The sequence below is a fragment of the Barbus barbus genome (assembly GCF_936440315.1).
Source record: "Barbus barbus genome assembly, chromosome: 28".
Taxonomy (NCBI): domain Eukaryota; kingdom Metazoa; phylum Chordata; class Actinopteri; order Cypriniformes; family Cyprinidae; genus Barbus; species Barbus barbus.
Genome location: NC_136756.1, coordinates 21,671,188 through 21,697,002, shown reverse-complemented (window position 1 = coordinate 21,697,002; position 25,815 = coordinate 21,671,188). Strand labels below are relative to the sequence as shown.

General features: G+C 36.9%; 1 protein-coding gene across 2 annotated transcripts in view; it reads right to left on the bottom strand.

Moving 5' to 3' along the window:
* Window positions 1-25,815, bottom strand: part of LOC306847962 (protein kinase C zeta type-like) — a 104,329-nt gene that overhangs the window by 5,019 nt on the left and 73,495 nt on the right. For both annotated transcript variants that reach the window (XM_079382229.1, XM_079382230.1), the window contains exons 10-17: window positions 25,402-25,499; window positions 25,067-25,153; window positions 20,745-20,880; window positions 20,538-20,625; window positions 20,165-20,284; window positions 18,141-18,220; window positions 14,896-14,985; window positions 4,025-4,140 (exon numbers count right to left, since the gene is read on the bottom strand). In XM_079382229.1, the coding sequence (XP_079238355.1) occupies window positions 4,025-4,140; window positions 14,896-14,985; window positions 18,141-18,220; window positions 20,165-20,284; window positions 20,538-20,625; window positions 20,745-20,880; window positions 25,067-25,153; window positions 25,402-25,499 (815 nt within the window). The remainder of the gene's footprint in view (window positions 1-4,024; window positions 4,141-14,895; window positions 14,986-18,140; window positions 18,221-20,164; window positions 20,285-20,537; window positions 20,626-20,744; window positions 20,881-25,066; window positions 25,154-25,401; window positions 25,500-25,815) is intronic.

Genomic DNA, 25,815 nt, shown 5'->3' with positions numbered 1-25,815 from the left:
GAGTAATTATTTTTCATTTCTTTTTTGAGATTGCATAATTTGTTAAAAATAGCCACACATTTTACAGATTCTGCAGGGGATATATAAATTTATGAGCACATCTGTAAATGCAGACTGCCCACCAGAAACAACAACAACCTTTCTTCATCTGCGTCGAGGGGCTGGTTAACCACAAAGGGGGCTCTAACTACAATAGTGGGCAGACAGAATTTCACTGGAGTACAATTGAGAAATTCAGCGGCGTCTTTCTCCTCTTGGCTATTTTCTGCACTGGCAGTGATCCTATACATGTCTAAAGAAATGGTAACATTCTTGCTGAAATCAGACCTCTTGCTCTTCAGAACCTCAGGAATCCATTGATCTATTTTATCAGCCTGTTGAGGATACCGCCCTGCTATAATGCTCCACCTCTTCTATGGTGTAATGTTGAACCGATTCAAAACTCGTTTATCACGTTCTGTCAAACACGGTCCGTGGAGGACAATTCTCCTCAATAACAAGCTCTGTAAGAACTGATATTTCACTAGATCCGGGATCAGTGCCGAATTGTGTTTGTGCTGTGTCTGTTTGAATAAAGTCCCCAGAGGGCCACTTGACTGTATGTGGGTGTGTGTGGGGTCGAAATACCTCCAGCAAGAGTGAAACCTAAAATAACATGAATGACACCTCTATGCAGTAATATCAGGCTCAGGTTTCAAAGGGAGTGCAGGGGGGAAATGTGTGATGCCGCAGAGGAAGAAACACTGAAATACGGGCATTCTGGGCACTGACCAAAATAAACAAGCCTCTTTACAGCACAAATGTTTCTTCAAGAAAGAATTACAAGGTGGAACTTATTTGAAAGTCAGAAAGCAAGCGCGCTTTGGTACTATATTTACATTTTCAAAACTTTTCAAAGTCCACCGATAACACTTCTAACACTACCAGCATTTCCTTTCACACAACCTGTTTAAAAACACAAGATTAGTAATGCGAACATTTGTTATGAAAGGGAATGACTTTAAATGAAAGGTATGTGTAGATAATACACTTATTAGAGGCCATTCACACTAGGAAAAGTTTGGGGTCGGGAAGATTTATCGAAAATACAGTAATATTCGGAAATAGTCCTACAATTTAAAGTAACCTTAAAATTTTACTTATTCAAGTGATGGCAAAGCTACATTTTAAGCAGCTATTACTCCAGTCTTCAGTGCCACATGATCTTACTGACCTTAAACTTTTGACCGGTAGCATACTTTGTGTAAATTTTGTGTAGTCAACAAAGCTAGATAATAATGCATTGGAAATCCAAGTTCCTTTATAAGCCGTTTGTGTGAGCATGTAAAAGGGAATCGTGTCTCTAGTCGCAATGGATTCCAGTTCATCCTTTTCCGTTGTGCTCTGAGACACATCCCACTCTGGACGCACTTTCCTTTAATCCAAAATCTCTTACAAGGAAGGATTTCACCCCCACCCTCTTTTTTCATCTGCCAGATCCGTCAAACAAAAAAGGCTTCCATCACTTCCTCCCCCTCCTCCTCTCCTCCACCGTGTGGGATGTCAGGCTTTTCCAGAGCTCGCTCTGCTTTTGAAGTGTCTGGCTGCTGCGTTCCTTTGAAGCCTGCTTGGAAAATCTCGTATTGAACTAAGAACCCGCCGTGGCTCTATAGATTACTGTCTGTCAGTTCGTCTGACTGCAGCCCACTTGCGTTCTGCTAATTATGAGTGACAGGTTTACCGACAAATTGACTGCTCAACAGTTAGTGTTCATAGTTCAATGAAGTGCATCTTGAGCTTCTCATGGAGAGTGAAAATATTAGACCACCTAAAGATAGTCGTGACGTATTGTCAAGTATGGTGACCCATACTCGAAATTGGTGCTCTGCGTTTAACCCATCCAAGTGCACACACACAGCAGTGAGTAGTGAACAAATGCACACACACACACACACACACACACACCGTGAACACACACCCGGAGCAGTGGGCAGCCATGCTGCGGCGCCCGGGGAGCAGTTGGGGGTTCGGTGCCTTGCTCAAGGGCACCTCAGTCGTGGTATTGAGGGTGGAGAGAGCGCTGTACATTCACTCCCCCCACCTACAATCCCTGCCGGCCTTTCGATTACGAGTCCGACTCTCTAACCATTAGGCCACGACTTCCCCCGGATGACCTCATTTGTAAGCACTTGGGTTGCACTCATTTGGAATTGAACTGAGAATGCCTGAATTCCTGAATTCCAATTAAATTTGAATCGAGGTAGTAAACAGGATGCAGAATTGCATCAAACTTGAATTTGAATTTAAGGAAGTAGAATTAAAATGTATTGAAATTCAGATGGATGGATGGAAAGATAGAATCATAGAAAGAGATAGCATCATAGAATGATAGACAGATAAGATAGAGATAGATAGATAGAAAGATAGAGATAGATAGATAGATAGATAGATAGATAGATAGATAGATAGATAGATAGATAGATAGATAGATAGATAGATAGATAGATAGATAGATAGATAGATAGATAGATAGAACTAAAGAAAACGACAGTATGATAGAATGATAGAAAGATAGATAGATGGACGGACGGATAGAAAGATAGAATCATAGAAAGAGATAGCTTCATAGAAGGACAGACAGACAGACAGATAGACAGATAGACAGATAGACAGATAGATAGATAGATAGATAGATAGATAGATAGATAGATAGATAGATAGATAGATAGATAGATAGATAGATAGATAGATAGATAGATAGAACAATATAGAATGATAGACCGATCCAATCCAATTCAACTGAAAGAAGCTAATGCTTCTAACCCTGGTAAAAATTGCACGTTTTAAATGCACAGCTCTCAGATTTTGTCGATAACGGAATGCATTTCAGTCATGGTACCAAATCACATTGTTAATCAAAGATGCCATCCTCTTTCGGAGCTGCATTTTTGGAGCTCCATTTAATGTAAATTGAAAACAGGAATCCTTTTAGCTTAAGGACTGGCTGTCTCTATGGATCAAATCAGAATAACAAATTCAGCCAGGATATAAAAGTCATTGTGAAGACTGGAGTCCCTCTCCAGAAAAATGCACCTCTACAGAACAATACGTCTCAAAGCCCGACGTGATTGTTCTCCATGCAGAATGACTGAAGAATCTCTTGAGAGAAATGGGGCGAGACCTCAACAACTGACCCAAATGTATTCAGACATGCCATGAGTCAACCTACAATCCTCCACCATCAAATAAATGCACATTTTTTGCATTGAGTTGACTAGCCTTCTCTTATTTTAGCACTTGTGTTAATCACTGTGGTATTCAAAAGGACCGAGTTTATGAATGAGCGAGCAAAGAAAAGACTTGAATGCATAAAAGCCTCCCTAGAAACTCACTTCACACTGATTAAAGCCCGTTTCCACACGAATCTCTGGTTTTTAATGCCTCTCGGCATCAGGCTTTCGCCGTTTAAGAGCTGTTCTTTGTCCTCCCTTTCAATGTGGCCCTTTTCGGTGCACCTCATACTGTAAAGCAATCAGAAACTCCAGAGGGGATGTTTCCATATGACATCATCACCTCTTGACGATAGCCTCCAGATGGGTAAACCATTTCACTTCATCTCGCTCTCACTTCTGAAGGGGAATCTTAGACATAAACCTCACCATCCTGACCAGCAGAATCAAGCGTGGATTGGAAACCCCCGTTATTAAACGCCTAAATCTTCTGCTGGTGCAGTCATGTAACTTTGAAGTCGTTAAATTATTACATAATCGCTCTCGAGATGGATTCCGCAGAAATGACTGACTTTAATTTTAATTTAAACATTTGGAAGATGTTACGGTGTGCAAGGAGATGCCAGTTTGTCTTTTCATAATTCAAATCTGGACACATTTTACCAAACACCACGAGTCCAGTCGTATGAGCGCTTTTTAGCTGTTGAACAGGTCATTGGAAAACAGGTGGAGTGATTCTTCTGTCAGAGATCTTTACTGATCATCTGTGGTAATGAAATGCCTTTTGGCCAAGCATAACATTTTTCAATACTTACTCGTCATCCGGTGTTAGCTGCACGGGTTCATTGGTGAACTGCGTGTCAAAGTTGTCTAAACCGAAGTCGTCGGTGATCTGAGGTTTGAATGGTGGCGTCACCTGCTTCTGTTCCAGCTAGAGGACAAAAGTGAGAAAATGACTGATTAGAACACAATCCATTCCAACATTACAATATCAAGACCCCTGATCAGAAAAGCCTATTTGATTAACTTCTATGCTTTTTTTAAGCTCTTGTTTCCAAAACCTTGCTGGCTACACTGTCTAGAGTTCCAACAACATTCTTAAAAGCAACAATTCTGGCATCTATGGTTCCATGAAGAACTTTTAACATCCATGGAACCTTTCCATTCCACAAAACGTTCTTCAAAGTGGAGAAATGATTTTAGATTTTTTTTTAAATGTTCTTCACACTGAGAAAAGAATGTTCGCTGAAAGGTTCTGTGTTGAACCAAAAATGGTTCTTCTATGACATCACTGTGAAAACCTCCTTTTGGAACCTTTCTTTTTATGAGAGAATAGAAATAGTGTTGCCAAAATGTTGAAAAGCTAAGGAAAGAAAAATGTTGCCATCTAGGGCAACTGAAAATCTGAACTACTGGCCTGATTGAGCCAAAAGAAATAAATCCTTTTAGTTGAACCCTATATAGGTCTTTTAAGACAGCTTTCTACTGGAACTAAAACCTCAGAAGTGAGTGATTGGAGCCACTCTACATACAGTAGGGAGCGACACAAATAGCAGTCAATGCTGGTGATTAAAATTACAATTGATTCCAACAGATTCTATTGTTATCATGTTGCTAAGCTAACCACATGGTACCCTAATGGACTCTATGCATGACTCCTTTCAAATTTAGCTTTGGTGACCACTGCAACTTCCTGGGTAAACAAGCACATAGTAAATTAGAATGATACATTTTTATTGGTACTTTTGGTATGGAATACAATAGAAGAAATGCAATTTATAATCAACATTTATTTCAACTCTATCGTGGAAGCATCATTTTGATAACATTTAGGTAGGAAGTTCATATGTAAAAACATAAATTTCATAGTATATCATATATACTAATGTTTATGAGATTTCATAAATGATTGACTAATAAAACCACAAAAAAGCAAGGCATTTTTGATTTTCACTCACTCAAGGCCACTAATGAATAATATCGCATTAATCACGGCATTAAAAACACTCTGAAATAAACCGAAATAGGGCGAATGGCCCTTGTGTGTGGGATGATTTAGTTTGTTTGAGTCTTGAAGTACTTCAAAGTGTTTTAATAAAAGATAATAAAGGAGAGAAGTAATGGAGGACAGAAAGAAGAAAGAAAGAGACGTGCTATTTTGTTGTATTGTAGCGGTTTGATGGTAAGCACTTGTCAGAATGGACAGATTCTGTGGACGTCAACACTACAGGTCAGATAAGGTTTGTTTTCACATTTGGACTCTTTTTACCTCTCTAACATTCTCTGTGTGTTTTGAGGACATGATCCTGCTGTGTTCCACTCCACGCCGATCTGCACAAACTGGAACAGATGGCCTCTCTTCTCTCCTTTCACTACTATCTCACTCTCTCTCTTTATAGTTCAATTCATGAGTCCAGCTTAATGTCTCTTGTATTGGTCTGTCAAAAGGCTTTTACATTTATTAAAGAAACTCTGAGTGGTTATTGTGCAAATCGCACTGATATGTGGTTGGAAAAATGTTCTGGGTGTTTTTTTATGTTTCTATGCAGTTACTAGGCCATTGCTAGGTGGATGCTGAAGTGTGGCCATAGTCAAAAGAGCCTGCTAGGTCTCAATTTCCCTTTTGTTCCCTTTCCTCTTATTTTCCAAATCAAATTTTTTTATGTACTGTATGCAGTGCACTTCAAAACTTTGGTGTCAGTCAGATTTTATTTTTATTTTTTCAACTTTTTTACAATGTAAGACATTTACAATGTTACAAAAGATTTAACTTTCAAATAAATTTCTGTTCTTTTGAATTTTCTATTAATCAAAAATCCTGAATTTTTTTTATTATGGTTTACAAAATTACTAAATATTATAAATATTAAGCAGCACGATTGATTTCAGCATCAATAAGAATAAGAAATGTTTATTGAGCACCCAATCAGAATGATTTCTGAAGGATCATGTGACCCTGAAAAATGGCGTAATGGCTATTACAATATTATAACGTATTAAAACATAACAGTTATTTTAAATAATACTAATATTTAAAAATATTAGTTTTTACTGTATTTTCGATCAAATAACATCAGCCTTGGTGAGCATGAGAGAAAATTTTACCGACCCCAAACTTCTGAACGGTAGTGTACGTCATCCTACTCTTTCCCAAGAGCAAAACGCTCTGCCTTTGCGTATGCAGAGTAATGGCTAAACAAAAGCGGAGAGAGACATAACAGAGAGTTAAAGACGGTGCACTGGGGAAAAAGAGATGTTAATTGGTGCCCAGCCGCCATGTGTGCGTGTTTTTTATTCCCGAGGCCATTGACTCCAGAGAGTCTGGCATGACGCAGTTGGCTGCAACCTGCCTGGCGGAATATGCTAACGCTCGTCTCTGTAGCAGAAAACCAATTACACACGCACACCCATCCAGATGCACAGAGACTCTTCACGCTGATGTGTGGGAGTGGATTATTCCCACACAGCTCCTTTGCTAGTTCTCGCTTCCCGCCGCTCTCTCAGTCTCTCTGTCGGGGTCCGGCATCATCATCTCAGTGACTAAATTATCGTAAATTCACTAGTAATCTGCTACGATGACACGGTGCTGATTGCAGTGGGATGCTATGGCTCCCTTTACACCTGCCTTTAATGTGTTATTGGTGATTGCATCACAGATGGATAGCGATTGATCACAGTAAATGCACATTGGAAATGCATGTGACCATATTGGATTTGTAATGTAAATGCTAATCTGTCCTGACGCTGGATCAGGTCAACAGATGCAGATATTAATACCAGTCATACAAATACAGAACCGATGTCTCTTAAAGGTATAGATCACCTAAAAATTAAAATTGTATCACCATATTTTTCCAGACCTGTATTTGTGTATCTGTGATCAGTAATAAGTTTTTTTTTTTCCTGTAGAAAACAGAATAAAATATTTTGAAAAAGGTTTTGGCCATACAAGATTCATTCATTCATAAATACTTTTGTGTAAGCAGAAGACAAAAAAAAAACCAATGTTTGGAATGACATGAGGTTGAGTATATTGGCAGAATTGAAATTTGTTTTGGGTGACTTATCACTTAAAGTTCATCTGTGGTCATGTGAAAGACATCTTTAATAAATAACGTATTTTTACCATTATTTCCTCAAGTAGCCTAGTAGAGAGCTAAAGAAAAACAGTGTTCAAACTAGCCTTCTCTCACACATACACAGATATCTGCTGTCACAGGACTGGATAATTATTATTAATACATTAATACAACAGCAGTGGCAAAGCTGGCTGAAATCAAAATCCCACAGGCATGCACATTCATTGTTTGATCCCCATGACAGCATGTCATGGCTATTCTGACTGTGTTCTAGAATAAAAGAGAAAAGCTTGTTTCTTTCTATTCACCGCTTAAAAAGCAAACCAAGGTTTGAATTACAATGATTAATTTAAATGAGTCAATTTGAATAAAATGCTTTTAAGCCTTAATCTTTTAAGACCAAACAATGACTCTGATTTACAGTTGCGTCTTTCCATAAACATTAGAAAAGACATTGATTTAACTGCAGCTGTGGATAAGAAAAACAGGAAATCCACAAACAATAGGATCAGCTACACTGTAAACATTTTTCAAAGTTGTAAATAAAGCAAAGATTACTGGAGTATGTTTTACAAGACAATACAATTTCAGTTTTTGTACTTAAAATTTACATGCTTAATTCAATGTGTTACTCATATATATTTACACACACGCGCACACCAAGACAAAACACTTTATAAATCTAAATATATTTATCTAAATATATTAAAAATGCTAGAAGTGAATTTATCCATAATTTATGACTTTATGCATTACACTGAATTTATTCATTATAATGTGAATTCTGAAAAAAATATATGTTGTATCTATTTAAAGATTTTTAAGTGTTACAATATTATTAGTAAAGACAGTAATGTAGTCCAATATATATAAATATGATTCTGTGCGAGGATCCACAAAGAAAATGCATTAATTCTTTGTTTATATAAATCACAATTGCTGTTACACACACAATGATCCAGAGACTATGAGGCGTAAAGCATGTTAATGCATTCATCATGCTCTCACGCGATCTCAAATAGCCTGTGACGTCCTTAGTATTTTCCTTTTTTCCACTTGATTAAGACACAAGCTAATTGTCCTCTTATTGTGCATGTGGACATGAGCTGAGGACCCTCTGATTTCCATTTGTGAGGAGTGAGACTGACTCCAGGTCAGGTTCTAAACTTGACTTGTGATGTCAGAGCATAGTTTTTTTCAAGTGCTCATTCAGATGGTTAGCATAGTCCAGTTAGCCAGACTTGTAGATGTTGTAACAGGTAGATGTTTTTTGGGGTTTTTTTTTTTGCAAGAGTGCAAGATGAGGGTTTTTGTCTGAGAGTTAAAAATTAGCTATTATTTTATTATATATATATATATATATATATATATATATGTGTGAAGTGAAGTGACATTCAGCCAAGTATGGTGACCCATACTCGGAATTCGTGCTCTGCATTTAACCCATCCAACGTGCACACACACAGCAGTGAACACACACACCGTGAACACACACCCGGAGCAGTGGGCAGCCATTTTATGCTGCAGCGCCCGGGGAGCAGTTGGGGGTTCGGTGCCTTGCTCAAGGGCACCTCAGTTGTGGTATTGAGGGTGGAGAGAGCGCTGGACATTCACTCCCCCCACCTACAATTCCTGCCAGCCGGGGACTCGAACCCCCAACCTTCGGATTACAAGTCCGACTCTCTAACCATTAGGCCACGACTTCCCAAATATATATATATATATATATATATATATATATATATTAGGGCTGTCAAAGTCAAATGTTAACGCATGCGATTAATCTAAAAATTTTAACGCATTAATATTTTTTTACGCAAATTAATCATTTGATAAGGTTTGACCCCAACTTCTTGCCAGCATTGCAGCGCCGAAGGTAATCTATATTGCCTGCATCCCAATGTGCACGCTATCCATCCTAAATTCTATGTGATATTAGTAATTTCCAATACTATTTAGGGCAGATAGAGTGGATAGTATGCACATTGGGACACAGGTATTGTGTGATTATGAGGCGGCAGGTTTGACAAAAGTGAAGCGAACGCGGAGAGAGAGCGAGTGTGTCCGTGAGAGAGAGAGAGAGCGACAGTGCACGAGAGATATGAATACTCGTATTTGATAAGGGTACAGCCAACCAGTGTTGCGATTTTCCCGCACAATTGGGCTATTTTGAAAATACAGTCATGGGAAAAATTACAGAGCTGTGGGTTGCGGTTTTTTGGGCTACTTTTATAATGTACCGCGGCCGCCCAAAGTGTGTGTGTGTCAGGGGCGTTTCCTCCGAGGAGGCAAGGGAGGCAATGTCGCCTCAAAAAATTGGATGAGAAAATAATCGATATTACAAATAATGATTTTTGATTTTAATAATGCATAGTAAATGTTGAAATTCATATTAACTAAGATTAATAAATATTGTTTATTCTTAGTTCATGTTAACTAAAGTAGTTAACTAATGAAAGCTTTTTGTAAACTGTTTCCAAAATTTTTCTAATTGTTACTGCCTTTAGTTATTATTTTGGAATAAATATAAAAACGCATAAAAACACTATGAAATGTATAATTAGTATTAAAATTAAAATAAAAAATAATATTAATAAAATACAAAATAGAATTATATTTGTTCTCTTTTTTATGCAATATTTATTTAGCCAGGAAAATATGACAACATTAAGTGTAACAGACACACACACACACACAGTATATAAAACTGCCTCCTCATTTTAAAACACCACCGCACACCACTGATGTGTATACACATGTGATCGTAAAAGGAAGTTATTACAAACACTCGATGGTGGTTTTAAAGTGAGTTCTGAGTAAAAGTGCACTATTAATCTCATAAATTGTCTTATGTAGCATGATGCTAAAGTTAGCTCTAATGTACCTGCAGAACAGGTCCAATTCTTCTACATAATGCATTTTGTCATAATAGCCTACTTCATGTAAGGTCGCAAGAAAATGTTTTGTTGTATTTATTTAGAAATACTTTTGATAAGAGTTGGGTAAATGTAAACTGGGATTGAAGTGATGTGGCTTGGTAAATGTTTTATTGCCAATGGCTGAAAAAAAAGAAAAGAATAATAAGGATAATGTCTTATACCTGGTGGAGGAGTGAAAGGTTCTGTTTCCTTCTTTTAAAGCATTTCAAGTTTTGAATAACACACTTTCAAAGTGGTCTCAGGCTTTTGGACCCCATTTTACTGTTTTTCTGTTGCCTAATAACTTTCCAAATTCAAAATTAGAAGACAAATTAGAGAGAACATTGTTAGCAATTTCTCCCCACTTGAGGATCTTCATGCACCAGTTCCAAAACTAGCCTCTTGGGTCTTAGGACTGATTTCAGCTGCAGACTTCCTGTGCAGCCTCCCCTGCTAAATCTGTCTTTACAAGCTGCCGTCACTGAGAGTGAGAGTTGTGCTGCGTCTCCCCTCCAGGCCCCACACTGCAGACGGTGTGAAGAGGATCTGTCTGAGCAGAGAGAAGCTTTTACACCAGCCGTACCATTCTGTCTCTCAGTCTACCCCCTGCTTTCTCATTCAGCTCGCTCTCTATCACTTTGTCTCTCACCGTCTTAGTCCACCTTCCTCTTCTCATTCGTCTCTCTCTCCTTTTCTCACTCTCTCCCACTTTGTCTCTCGCTGTCTAAAATCATTTCCCTCTCCTCATTCAAGCCTTTCTCACTCTATCTTTTGCAATCTGCCTCACACTGTCAAAATTGGCCTCGCTCTCCCACTCTTTCACCCCCTCTGTCTCTCACTGTCTAAATCACAGTCCCTAAAGGAACACTGAAGCTTCTCTCATTGCACTAATCTTCACTCCGTGAATCTTTCTGTTTTTCCTATTTCCACTTTCTTCCTCTCTGTCATAACATTTTCAAAATAGCCACAACATGCTTCTTAAAATATTTAGCTACAGGTGATACTTCAATGACAGGCACTTTTATGGCACCTTATTTTTATCGAAACTGAAAGCTTTGAACTTTTTCTCTGCTTTTTGTTTTACGAAGGTCACATTAAAACGGTCTTGGAAATTTTCCTTCATTCTTTGAAAAGTAACTTAAAATAAATAGCTGTTTTTGTAAAACAAAAAACAAAATGTTTTATTAAAAAAAAAGACTTTTTTTTATTAAATATATAATTAATATAAAGCATTAACATAATCTTTTAATCCTAAAACATGAAAATCCATAAAAATATCCATTACTATATTCTTTAAACAATAACACTAAAATAAATAAATTAATTTGATTAATAATTAACACATTTCAATAAACCGAGTAATAATAAAATGAGTAATAATAACAACTGAACTTTAATAATAAATATTGTGATTGTGAATCTGTAAAAATATCATTTTTACACAAAAAGGATTGTAATTACTGCTGTCAACTGTCCTTAGTTACCAAGAATAACAGTGTTAGTTAAGCATATTTGATATGAAAAATTAAGATATAGAATGTCATATCCAGTCATGCTGCGATTTTTTTGTAAAACTGTGCAAACAAAATGTAAAAAATATCATGTAGAACATAGGATGCATAGAATGCTAGCTATTAAAGTTATCCTTAACATGACAAAATTAATTGGCTATTTTATTCAAATACAAATTATTTCCACCAGAGAAGGTACATAAAATACATAACTTGAAATGTGTAGGTTCAGAAAAATGACAAAAATTATTTTTTTTGTTTTTTTGATGAAAAAACTATTTTCCTATGATAAATGTACATCCACTGCTTGAGGACAAACTGTGTGTGTGTGCGCGTGTGTGTGTGTTTTAATAGTATATTTTAAGAAACACCCATATGTGTGTATTAGTATGTTAAAGAAACTTCTTTGACATCTAGTAAAGCTGAAAGACATATGATCACTCATTACAGGCAGTTGCAAGACACACACGTGTACGATCAATCATCAAAATAAATATTTCTAAAATGGCAATTATAGCTTCTACTGAAAACTTCTACTGGTCAAGCTGAAAGAAATATCATGCTGCAAAGAAACTCTTATAGAAGAACAACAGCGAAAATATCCACTTGAAACATGTATATCAGCGTAGATGTGGTAATAGTTTAGACAGGCAACATGCTTTCAGTTGAGCATCAAATCAATGTCTTCATTCATTCATGAGCAATTAACAACAAGTGTAGCGCAACCCCGTTCATTAGAGGAGCTCAGGGGGTTGATTCCACGTATAGAACAGTGGCTGCGAGCATGTGTGTGTGTGTGTGTGTGTCCAAACTCATCCATTGCGCTAGTAAAGTGGCGGAAAATCCCAGCATCTGAAGCATGGTGCATTAGTGACAGAACTCTAGAGCGTATAATTTCCTTTCCACGATGGACATGACCAGCCAACGCTAACCGCAATTACAGCTAATAAAACGCAACAGATCGCAGGTGAACAGCTGGCTGAGGACTTATGTGAAGATGTACAGTACAAGTACAGAGCCTCCGAGTCAAGTATGAGATGATATTGTGAAAAAAAGGCTAATTTGCTGTCTCTGCAGTTTTGAATCTGTATGCTGTTTTCACACTCTCTGCACTGATTTTGAAGATAAGACAGATGTCAAATATCACAATGTAACAGGTAGTGATATATCTTTTCTTCTATATTGTGATGCATGTCTAAATAAAATGAATTATAGAAAAGAAAAAAATGCAGAAAGGTAAAAATTCTAAGGTAAAAAAAAAAAAAATTAAGCACACACATGGAAGAATCATTGAATGATTCATCAATCACCTGCATTTAGAAAATAGATATGGCTCATTTCCATCCATTACATTACACATTTTATGTAATTTAATCAGACTACTTTTTGATTACTTTTACATTACTTTTAACCTAACTCAATTATTAATATCAAGGTTTCCCAAACTGGGGTTTGTGAAGGATAATACATAAGCAGCTGTGTAACAGACTCAGCCTGTTACATATGTGTAACAGTAGCTGTCTATTACATCTACATAATTACAAACTGTAAGTACAGGCTGTTCCATAACTTACATGGTAAGTACATTTTATTTCATGTAAATACAACAGCTACTACTAAGTACTTAACTAGGTAATTACTCTGTATTATAGACACCTTAAAATAAAGTGTTACCGTATTTTTTTTCTCTTTGGAAAAACATGCAAACGCATTAAGAAACTGGATCAATTTTAATATCATGTTGACAAAAAAATATATAATGTAATATGCTTAAAAAGAAGCTTCAAATTCTAATTGTACATAATTACCCAATTTACCTAAAACATTCTATTTTTAACTAAATGTTTAAAGAACATCATAATTCTATGAATGATAGGAATGTAAATTCTATGGAAATCTTCAAAATTGTCTTCGGAATTCAATAGGTGCAGATTCTGTGTGAGACTATATTACAGCATGACCAAGAGTCTATTAACTAAACTTATTCCCTCCTTTTCATTGTTCTCTCTTTATTTCTCTGTCTACCCATCTGTCTATCTCTACCTCTCCGCATTGCATCCAAAGTTCTCTTACACTTACTAATACACTCATTACACACTCTCACACACCGATTTCTGCAGCTCCTGAATATTGTATGCTCTCTCACTGACTTTCATGTTTCAGCATTGTGTGTGCATCATTTATATCAGACCAATTAACATCCCCCTGAAACCTTGTGCCGCTTCAGCAAAGACTGAATCTCATTTGATATTCTCTTTTATTTCTGCTGTTGGTACGGAGGATAACGCCCAACTATCAATGGCCACACACTACATCCTCTCTTCCCAAAGTGTACTTCATAAACAACTTTGAAAGAGCTGCTGTAATCCTGGTTTAAATATTCTAAAAAAAAGTTGTATTTTCTACTCCTGTTCATAGTAACTTCTTAATCCCTGGCTTTGAGTCAATACTTTAAACCAGATCATCTTGAATCTCCTTAACAGCAACTTATTTTAAAGAAAAACTAAACAAAAAAACACTTCAAACTTTCATGCTTTAAAAAGACTGACACTATGTTTGATGACACTAATTTTAAGGAAGAAAAAAAGTAAAAATATCAGATCAAGCTAAGCAACTGCCATTATTGCTAACATAAGTCTCTAAATAAGATTTTGCTTCAGAGAACCATTTATAAGGTAATAAGGTTTTGTATTATACTTTAATCACCAGAAAAACTGCCACAAAAACATGAATCCTATCTCCTTCGAGCCAGACTACTGAACTATTTGTTCAGTTAGCAGCCGATTTTCACATGTATGGACTCAGAAGACATTATTTTATGTCTGATCCTGAATTCCACTCCTGTGCAGATTTTTAGTTCAATTATATTTTGAATACTTGCTTTTGTAATTAAAACCTAAGCTTTTGACATTTGACTGCTTTTGTTATTTTGACAAGTGCATTAAAGCTGATATATATATATATATATATATATAATTTGAAAAACATTCTTTTTTTGTGAAAAAGAAGTATGTGATGGAAAGATTTTATTGCTATTTTTGAACTCATCAATTAAACTATATTAGTTTTTTTTTTTTACAAATTAGCTTTTTTTTTTTTCAAGATGCGGGGCTGTTATAGACCTTTTATGGTTTCCATATATATATTAAAAAAAAGACAAAAAGCCACGTTTGCCTACCTGGTCCCAGTCTATGCTTCTGAAGAACGTATGAGACTTGATGTCTGTGAATCCGGTCTGAACTTGGCATCCCAGCCTCTCTTTTGGGTCCTAAACAGAACACACACTCTATTAATAACACACCTAACAAAAGCCAGATCTGGTGTAGAGAACTTTGAAAACATGGAACTTGTTCAATTCATGCACTCTTTATTTCAGGAGAATGGAGTTTAACACATTCACTCTAGCATATGTTGCTGACGTTATCTTGTGCCCTGAAACGTTAGATGAGGATTCAGGGGTCTGGAAGGGACTCGCTGAGCTGATTTACGCTCATTTAATCCCAATGAATCAGGCAGAGGCTAAGAGGGCTGATAACACTGATTATAGGCTGCTGTTGAGTTTGAGGAACCCCAGAGCTTCAATAAATGCAATTTGTCTCGACTATTAAAGGAAACCGCTTCATTATTCACAGATTTAATCAAGCCGACACGCACACGGGCACACGAAAAGCAGCATGCACACTCTCAAGAGATCGTTTTCATCTGGAGGATGATGACCTTCCTTATTATACCACATATATTTGTTCAATCAGAGGCAAACTGTGTGCACATTTATGGAGAGTTAAGACCCACATTTATAAACCTCGGTGTGCAATGTTTGTAAATTATGACATTCTTTCCTCCCTCAGAGCATATTTGTTTCTCATCCATCTTGTTTGAGTAATGGAGCGCAACGGTGATCAAGGTTTCAGAGGACAAAGAATAAACGATGCATTACGTAAAGAATTATGCATGTTGTAACTGAAAAAGGGTTTGCTTATCATAAAATACAACTACTGTTATAAAACGTGTTATACAACAAAATACAACTATTTTACAGTTGTTGTTATAAAGGATTGTTATTGGATAATAATATATTAAAATATATTTGAATGTATATTTTAATATATAATTATCCAATAACAAATATAGATAGATAGATAGATAGATAGATAGATAGATAGATAGATAGATAGATAGATAGATAGATAGATAGATAGATAGATAGATAGATAGATAGATAGATAGATAGATAGATAGATAGATAGATAGATAGATAGATAGATAGAGGGAAAAACATATGATCCCCTGCTGATTTTGTACGTTTGCCCACTGACAAAGAAATGATCAGTCTATAATTTTAATGGTAGGTTTATTTGAAAAGTGAGAGACAGAATAACGTTTGGCAACTCGAATCTTCAGCTCCCTCCACAGATTTTCTATTGGATTAAGGTTTGGAGACTGGCTAGGCCACTCCAGGACCTTAATGTGTTTCTTCTTGAGCCACTCCTTTGTTGCCTTGGCCGTGTGTTTTGGGTCATTGTCATCCTGGAATACCCCTCCACGACCCATTTTCAATGCCCTGGCCCTGACGGTACATGGTCCTGTCCATCGTCCCTTTGATGCGGTGCAGTTGTCCTGTCCCCTTAGCAGAAAAACACCCTCAAAGTATAATGTTTCCACCTCCATGTTTGACGGTGGGGATGGTGTTCTTGTGGTCATAAGCAGCATTCCTCCGAACACGGCGAATTGATGCCAAACAGCTCGATTTTGGTCTCATCTGACCACAACACTTTCACCCAGTTCTCCTCTGAATCATTCAGATGTTCATTGGCAAACTTCAAACGGGCCTGTACATGTGCTTTCTTGAGCATGGGGACCTTGCAGGAGCTGCAGGATTTCAGTCCTTTACGGCGTAGTGTGTTACCAATTGTTTTCTTGGTGACTATGGTCCCAGCTGCCTTGAGATTATTGACAAGATCCTCCCGTGTAGTTCTGGGCTGATTCCTCACCGTTCTCATGATCATTGAAACTCCACGAGGTGAGATCTTGCATGGAGCCCCAGTCCGAGGGAGATTGACAGTTATTTTGTGTTTCTTCCAGTTGCGAATAATCGCACCAACTGTTGTCACCTTCTCACCAAGCTGCTTGGCGATGGTCTTGTAGCCCATTCCAGCCTTGTGTAGCTCTACAATCTTTGCTCATTGGTTTTGGCCATGGTGGAGAGTTTGGAATCTGAGTGACTGATTGCTTCTGTGGACAGGTTGTCTTTTATACAGGTAACAAACTGAGATTGGGATCACTACCTTTAAGTGCTCCTAGTCTCAGCTCCTTACCTGTATAAAAGACACCTGGGAGCCAGAAATCTTGCTGATTGATAGGGGATCAAATACTTATTTGACTCATTAAAATGCATATCAATTTATAACTTTTTTGAAATGCATTTTTCTGGGGGATTTTGTTGTTATTCTGTCTCTCACTGTTCAAAATGATATACATTTCTTTGTAAGTGGACAAACGTACAAAATGAGCAGGGGATGAAAATGTTTTTCACCACTGTGTGTGTGTGTGTGTGTATATACAGTATATATATATATATATATATATATATATATATATATATATACACACACAAAATTAAAACATAAAATATAAGGGGTGCAACGGTACGGGTCAGTGCGCATGTGCCTAACATATACTGCATTGTTTTAACCAATACATGAGTGGAATTTCATTGGAAAAAAAAGCAATTTTATATTTATTTTTTTCCCCCTGCTGTACCGAAACCATATTGAACCGTGACGTCAAAACTGAGGTACGTACCGAACCGTTATTTTTGTGTACCATTATACCCCTAACATATACTGTAAATATTTAGCTAAAAATATAAATCAGAATAGGCAAAATAGAGCAACACTGAAACAACAAATGAGTAGTCCTATCACCATAGCTGACATTAGCTCATTTTACCTGCCTCTAGCCTGCAAAAACTAACTGCTGTGTAGATTACCGAATCATGTTTCCATGGTAACAGACTTCTTTGATTGGGGCATTTCATTTCAGGGTTGTGGGTAGTAGAAATTCATTGAATTCAGCACGTAAACTTTTTTTTCAAACAAAGTTTAAATTCACAGTCTTGCAGTATGGTTTTAATAGAAGCATTACCTTGAAGATGGGATGACTGTTTTGAAATGTTTTTCCAGAACCCTTTCATTAAAACACCTTACAGTACATTCAAGGTATTGGGAAACCCTTAACCTTGGTGTGCAACATGAACTACTACTAGATATACAGCAACACGAGTCTATACAACAGCTTTTTACTTATTACCTCTTTACAGTCTCGTTTTTAACTTTTTCTTGTCTTCTTGCATTTTGCAAAAACACAACAGTTGTATTGTACTCTGCAGCGCTCATTCACGTACCAAGTACAACCTGTTCTCACCTTGTTCAGAAAGCCTTTCAGCACACTCGCAGCCTTAACAGACAATGACCTGGGAATCCGTATCGGCTTCTCCAAAATGACTGAAAGAGAAAGGGGAAAAAAGGAAGACAGAAAATAAAAGCGTATGAGTCATTCTTGTAGAGCATGGCCGTCGTGTTGTGTGGCGGTGTTTGAGAGAGACAGGCTTTAACCCACACGCACAAAATCTCTCGCTCGTACACCCACGCACTACAGACGCATGAATAAACCCTTCAATATTTAATCAAAGACTCAAAAGATTCCTCTCCGCTCCGTGTTTATTTCTGTAAATTCATAAAATTCTGTCGCGGTGTTAAGTGGATTTAAAACACCCCACAAAAAGTAAAAAAACGTGTCTTTTTAATACGTCTCATCCCTGCATTTTCGGATTTCTTTTACAGTTGCGCATCTCGGGCGACCGTCCAGAAGCAAAGCCTGTTAAATTTCATCTCTCTCAAAGATGGAGTGCAGACGAGCGTTTATCTTTCCCCTCTCCGAATGCCACATCCCCTGTTTGTTTTCTCTTCCGAATGAAAAGCTAAAGGGATTTAGGGCTTGCTGGGGCTCTGCCCTGCTGCTGTGACGCGGTTTGGACGGTGGCCCGAAAGCGGCTAAAGTGTTGGCTCGGTGGTGGCAGCATCTGTCCTGCTCCTGGGTGGGCGGTGGAGCGCCGGCAGGGGGAGGCCGTGTAGGGCCGGGGGGAGGTTGGACTGGGACGGCGCTGCAGCATATGGACGAACTGAGGTTTGGATGGGGGGAACGGAGTTCCGGTTGTTGAGAGAGATCCAGGTTCATGTCGTGTGAGTCTGTATGAATGAGAGTGATCCAGGAGCACGCTGCCCTCTCGGCTGGAGCACCAGAGAACAGACAGGGAAGCAGATGACCACACAGTCTCTGCTCTTGAGATGGACGGGAGGTGAGGAAAGGGGGGATGAAAGAATGTCTCATAAAGGAATGACTAAAAAAAAAAATGCCAGAAAGGGCTCAAATATTTTTGAGCCCTTTCTGGCATTTTTTTTTTAGTCATTCCTTTATGAGACATTCTTTCATCCCCCCCTTTCCTATATATATATATATATATATATATATATATATATATACATATACACACACACACAACAGAAGACTGCAAATGCTGACTGACTGTAAATGCTGCATGCAAATAAAAAATTATGTATTGGTATGAGAAATGTGTGTGTAAAGTTACTGAGCCATAACCAGTGTAGATCACAAAATTAAATTTCATACATGCCAAGAGTGTTAATTCAGCAATGAACCATATAAACATTTATATTAGAGCATATAAATTTGCTCTAATAAGAACACATATCCAAGTTATAATATCACTGCTTTAATACCTTGAATAGTCAAATAATGCCATGAATAATTTTCACATAAAGGAAACGTTTAATTCATTTTAAAGTAATTATAATGCAGGCATGTTCTAATTATTTAAAATCTACTGTATTCTTTAATGAATTAATTAAAGATAAATATTAACCTTCAACTAGATATCCTAATGAAATCATGTTCAAAAGACATTAAGTCTTTCAGTTCAGTCATAAATGTTTTAATAAATGAAATCAAACGTGTAACTGCACAGCAAGACTGAAAACAAATTTCATTCATGTTTTTAAATTTGAACCAACAAATGAATCTTTTTATTTTCTTTTGTGAAGATTATTTAAAAGGGGGGTGAAAAATATTTATGTAAAACTAATTATGTTTGTTTTTTTAAAGCGCAAGAATTCTTGACAGGTTTTTTTGTCAACAATGAAAACGAGATGAAAAAAGATTTTTAATTAAACAATTTAAATTATATATATATCAGTCAGAAGGACTGCACCACTGTAAAAAAATTAAATATGTTCAAAACACCCGACAAGTGCCAAATGTCAAGTAAAAAAAATGGCTTTGGCAACTGAGTAAAACTCACAGTGGACAGTAACTTCATTAGGAACTTAAATACATAATACATAGTTTCAGTCAAATTCACAAGAACTCACCCTGGAAGAGATATTCCTCTGTGTTCATATCAGGATTGTCAGTGATGATGTCGAAGGGAGACCGGCCTGCCATCATTTCAAACATGAGCACGCCCAGAGCCCACCAGTCTACACTGAACCCTGAGAGAGACAGAGATAGCAAAAATGCCAAAAAATGTGAGTGTGTGTGTTCAATCTTTATCAGTGTGATTGACTTAACAGTTCTTAACAAATACAAAAAAATATCTATATTTTATTCTTCTCAGTAACTTTAATGACTTAGTCTTATTGGTTTTTATTTGAATTCCTAAAATATAATTATATTAATCACTAGGCTCTGTTTAACTCCGGATTATACAGGCCTGATAGCGAGTATTCATGCAGTGACACCAACCGTAATCCTCTCCCCTCAGGATCTCTGGGGCGATGTAGTTGGGCGTCCCACAGAATGTGCTAGTGGTGTCACCTGGTCTGATTCCCTCCTGTAACAATGAAAAAATGAGTTATGAGTTCTATTACTGTTATGAGTTCTACCCTGTGTTATGTTTTTTACTTAATCAGAGATACTTCTAACACTATTTATATTAGCAATAGGTTTTACCTTGCACATGCCATAGTCTGTAATTTTGATATGGCCATCCTGGTCCAATAGTACATTGTCCAGTTTTAAATCCCGGTAAATAATGCCCTTCTCATGCAGAAAATTAAGAGCGATGCAAATTTCAGCAGCATAAAATCTGCAGGAAACAGGAAAAAAGAAGTAATTGGTAAGATTCATAATCAAACATACAGATGAGGAATAACTGAAGATGAATTGATGAATTACACAGTTAACACAAATATGCTACCATTCACACATTAGGTTTTATAAGTTTTATGAAATAAGTCTCACTGAAGCTCTATTTATTTGATCAAAAATACAGCAAAACATTGTAATATTGTGAAAAATTATTATCATTTAAAACAGCTGTTCTATGTTAATATATTTAAATTTATTTCTGTGATGGCAAATTAATTTTCAGCAGCCATTTCCACCAGTCTTCAGGGTCACATGATCCTTCAGAAATCAACCGATTTGGTGCTCAAAAAAATATTTCCTATTATTTTCAGTGTTAAAACAGATGTGCTGGATAATGTTTAAAATGTACAAACATTTATTAGAAATCTAAATATTTTATAAAATCATAAATCCCTTTACTGTCACTTTTGATTAATTTAACGTGTCCATGCAGAGAAAAAAAAATCTGAACAGGAGTTTATCTACATTTTGACACCATGTGTCAACCAATCAAAATCGCGTATTTAACTATTGAGGTACTATATAATAATCTGTCCAAACCATTAACGATGTGACGAGTGTCCAGTTACAAGCAATTACATGAAATTAGCATTGTACATTAACAAAAACAGTGAAATGGCTTGACATAAACAGACCCAATCAGAACTTTTTAAGTATAGTATTCAGTTAATAGGAGTGAAATTGTGGACCAATGAGATTGCACAGTGGGCGGGGCTACTCAGCACAATGCTGCAATCAAGGACACCAAGCAATTGTCAATATGCTGAAAAGTCAATATATATGTGAAATCAATACAGGACATTAGATAAATATGTATATACACAATTTTTCCAGATTTCCCCATGCGGAAGCTGTGCTTCCAACTGTCAGCATTTGCCTGTCTAATGTTAGAAAAAACAAAGATAAAAAGAAAGAAAGTGTTCAAAGACGAAAAAATGAACGGTGACATTTCTGATCAGGTTTCACGTCTGGCACTCCGCAGTGTTCGCTTCATGTCGGCACGCAGCAGGGGCTCATGAGACCTTTAGGAGCAACTCATGAATATTTAGGCTCATTAGCCGTAATTAGCATGTGTATTTGCATATGCGTGGTGTGCAGGACGCATATTGATTGGGCTGGTCGGGGTGCGCTTGACTCACATAATTAGCCCGTGTTTGATCTCAGTTTATCAGACGTGTGAAAGGGGGCATTACAGAAATGCTCTGATCAGTCGCTGTAACAGGATTCAGTGAGGAGTCATCATCTAACAACAGACCATCCTGCCTCATAGACAGAGTAATATAGCCTAACAGAAGTGTATGAGATCTGCATTCAAACAAAGGTGTGGGTTTGGTTCAGACATTATGATGGACGATTTTAAGTTAATAAAACTTCCCAGATGAGTCATGTTTTTTGAAGACTGGCATCTGCAAAGGAGCCAGAGCAAATGCCATGAGCCTGGCACCATAAATGTGGCTTAATACTTGCGCTCACTAGTAGCAAGTAGCAACACTAATTTATGATTTATGTAAAAATAAATGTATAAATACATTTTACGAAAACGTGAAAAAAACTAACTTTGTTGGGGCTTTTTCTTTTTTTTAAATAAATTTAGATTTTTATTCAGCAAGGACACATTAAATTGATTAAATGTGGTAGTGAAAAATGTATAATGTTTCAAAATATTTCTATTTCAAATAAATGCTGCTCTTTTGAACTTTCTATCCATCAAAGAATCCTGAACAAAATAAACCACTTTTTTTATAAAAGTATTTAGCAGCACAACTATTCAACACTGAGAATAATAAGAAATGTTTCTTGAACAGCAAATCAGCATATTAGAATGATTTCTGAAGGATCGTGTGACACTGAAGACTGGAGTAATGATGCTGAAAATTCAGTTTTGCATCACTGGAATAAATTACATTTTTTAATCTATTAAAATAGAAAACGCTTAGGGCTGTCAAATCGATTAATCACATCCAAAATAAAAGTTTGTGTTTACATAATATATGTGTGTGTACTGTGTATTTTCATATGTATATATAAATAAACACACATACATGTATATATTTGAGAAATATATGTAATATACACTCACCTAAAGGATTATTAGGAACACCTGTTCAATTTCTCATTAATGCAATTATCTAATCAACCAATCACATGGCAGTTGCTTCAATGCATTTAGGGGTGTGGTCCTGGTCAAGACAATCTCCTGAACTCCAAGCTGAATGTCAGAATGGGAAAGAAAGGTGATTTAAGCAATTTTGAGCGTGGCATAGTTGGTTGTGGCATGGTTGGAACCATTTCTAGGGTTTACAAAGAATGGTGTGAAAAGGGAAAAACATCCAGTATGCGGCAGTCCTGTGGGCGAAAATGCCTTGTTGATGCTAGAGGTCAGAGGAGAATGGGCCGACTGATTCAAGCTGATAGAAGAGCAACTTTGACTGAAATAACCACTCGTTACAACCGAGGTATGCAGCAAAGCATTTGCGAAGCCACAACACACACAACCTTGAGGCGGATGGGCTACAACAGCAGAAGACCCCACCGGGTACCACTCATCTCCACTACAAATAGGAAAAAGAGGCTACAATTTGCACGAGCTCACCAAAATTGGACGGTTGAAGACTGGAAAAATGTTGCCTGGTCTGATGAGTCTCGATTTCTGTTGAGACATTCAGATGGTAGAGTCAGAATTTGGCGTAAACAGAATGAGAACATGGATCCATCATGCCTTGTTACCACTGTGCAGGCTGGTGGTGGTGGTGTAATGGTGTGGGGGATGTTTTCTTGGCACACTTTAGGCCCCTTAGTGCCAATTGGGCATCGTTTAAATGCCACGGCCTACCTGAGCATTGTTTCTGACCATGTCCATCCCTTTATGACCACCATGTACCCATCCTCTGATGGCTACTTCCAGCAGGATAATGCACCATGTCACAAAGCTTGAATCATTTCAAATTGGTTTCTTGAACATGACAATGAGTTCACTGTACTAAAATGGCCCCCACAGTCACCAGATCTCAACCCAATAGAGCATCTTTGGGATGTGGTGGAACGGGAGCTTTGTGCCCTGGATGTGCATCCCACAAATCTCCATCAACTGCAAGATGCTATCCTATCAATATGGGCCAACATTTCTAAAGAATGCTTTCAGCACCTTGTTGAATCAATGCCACGTAGAATTAAGGCAGTTCTGAAGGCGAAAGGGGGTCAAACACAGTATTAGCATGGTGTTCCTAATAATCCTTTAGGTGAGTGTATATACACTGTAAACAAAATGAAAAGTTGAGCCAACTTAAAAGTTTAAGACAACCAGCTTCAGCAGATTTTTTAGTTTTCTCAACTTATTTTTTTAGGAAATTTCTCAACTTTTTGTTGTATAAGCTTAAAACAAGAAGTTGAGAAAACTCAAAAATCTGCTGAAGCTGGTTGTCTTAAATTTTTAAGTTTTTTTTTTTTTTTTTACTGTGTGTGTGTGTAAACATTTCATAAATATATGCATGTATTTGTGTGGATATATATATATATATATATATATATATATATATATATATATATATATATATATATATATATATATATATATATATATATATATATATATATATACACACATACACATAATACACGCACATACACACATATAAATTAGGTAAACGCAAACTTTTATTTTGGATACGATTAATCGCGACTAATCGATTTGACAGCACTAGAAATAATACTTCACAATGCTGTTGTTTTTACTGTATTTTGCCCAAATAAACCTGGTTTATGACTGTGAAACGTTTCACCGACCCCAAATTTTTGAACAGCAGTGTCCATTTATTTTGCCATCATAACCATTTACTATTAGGTTATATGGTGAGTTGCATTTTATTATGCACATTTATGATTGTTTTTCCCCTGCTGTCTGAACTGTGACCCATTTTTTGGTGAGCTAGAAACCCACCAGTTGAGAATTGAAGTAAACTACTACTTCTGATCACTTTGCTCCTTTCTCCTTCATCCACACATTCCATCCATTCAACCACCCATCAATCTATCCTATCATATAAAAAGATGCCTAATTTAAATGACCTACCATACTGAAACTAAGTAAAAAAAATTAAGTATAATTTGTTTTTATTTGCACGCACCTGGCATGTTCCTCTGGAAGCTTCCGCTGCCTCTGCATATGGAACATGAGATCTCCTCCATTCACATACTCGATCACTAGAAACAGCCTGAATGGAGAGCAGGAGACACTCATTAAACTTATGTTTTGTTTTTTATTTTTAGTTTTGTTTCAATATGTGCTGTATGTGAGAGATATAATGGCTACTTTCACATTTAGTCATGAAAGAGACAACAGGTTATATATTCCATAACCCGAAATCAGAATTTTATGGTTGCTTTTCTTGTGGCGAAGGTTTCTTATTTTGAATGTGCAACTGAAAAGAGGTTTGCTGAATGAAATGCATTCTCCTCTCACCGGCTCTCTGTCTGAAAGCAAGAGTGAAGTCCCACCAAGAATGGATTGGTTGATGCTTGTTCAAAAACGTGTTTCTCTGTCTGGACCCAGTCAATGTCCTACATCAGAAAAAAAAGAGAAAGAGACGTTTGATTTAAGAATAATGAACTGCAAAGGAGCATTACAGCAAGATGTTGCAGTGCTTTCTAAGAACTAGAGGAGAGGACATGAAGTTTCACCACCTCTATTGGGGGACTATTGTAGGACAAAAAAAAAAAACAAGCCTGTGTTTTCTGAGAAAAACCTGATCTATTGATCGTTTAACAGTGGAAAACACTTGGCACTATTGCATGCTGTCACTTTGGGGAGTCAAATCTCGGAATTAAAAATGTTTTAAATAAGAAAAGCACCTTTCTCTTCTTCTTTAAAAAGACA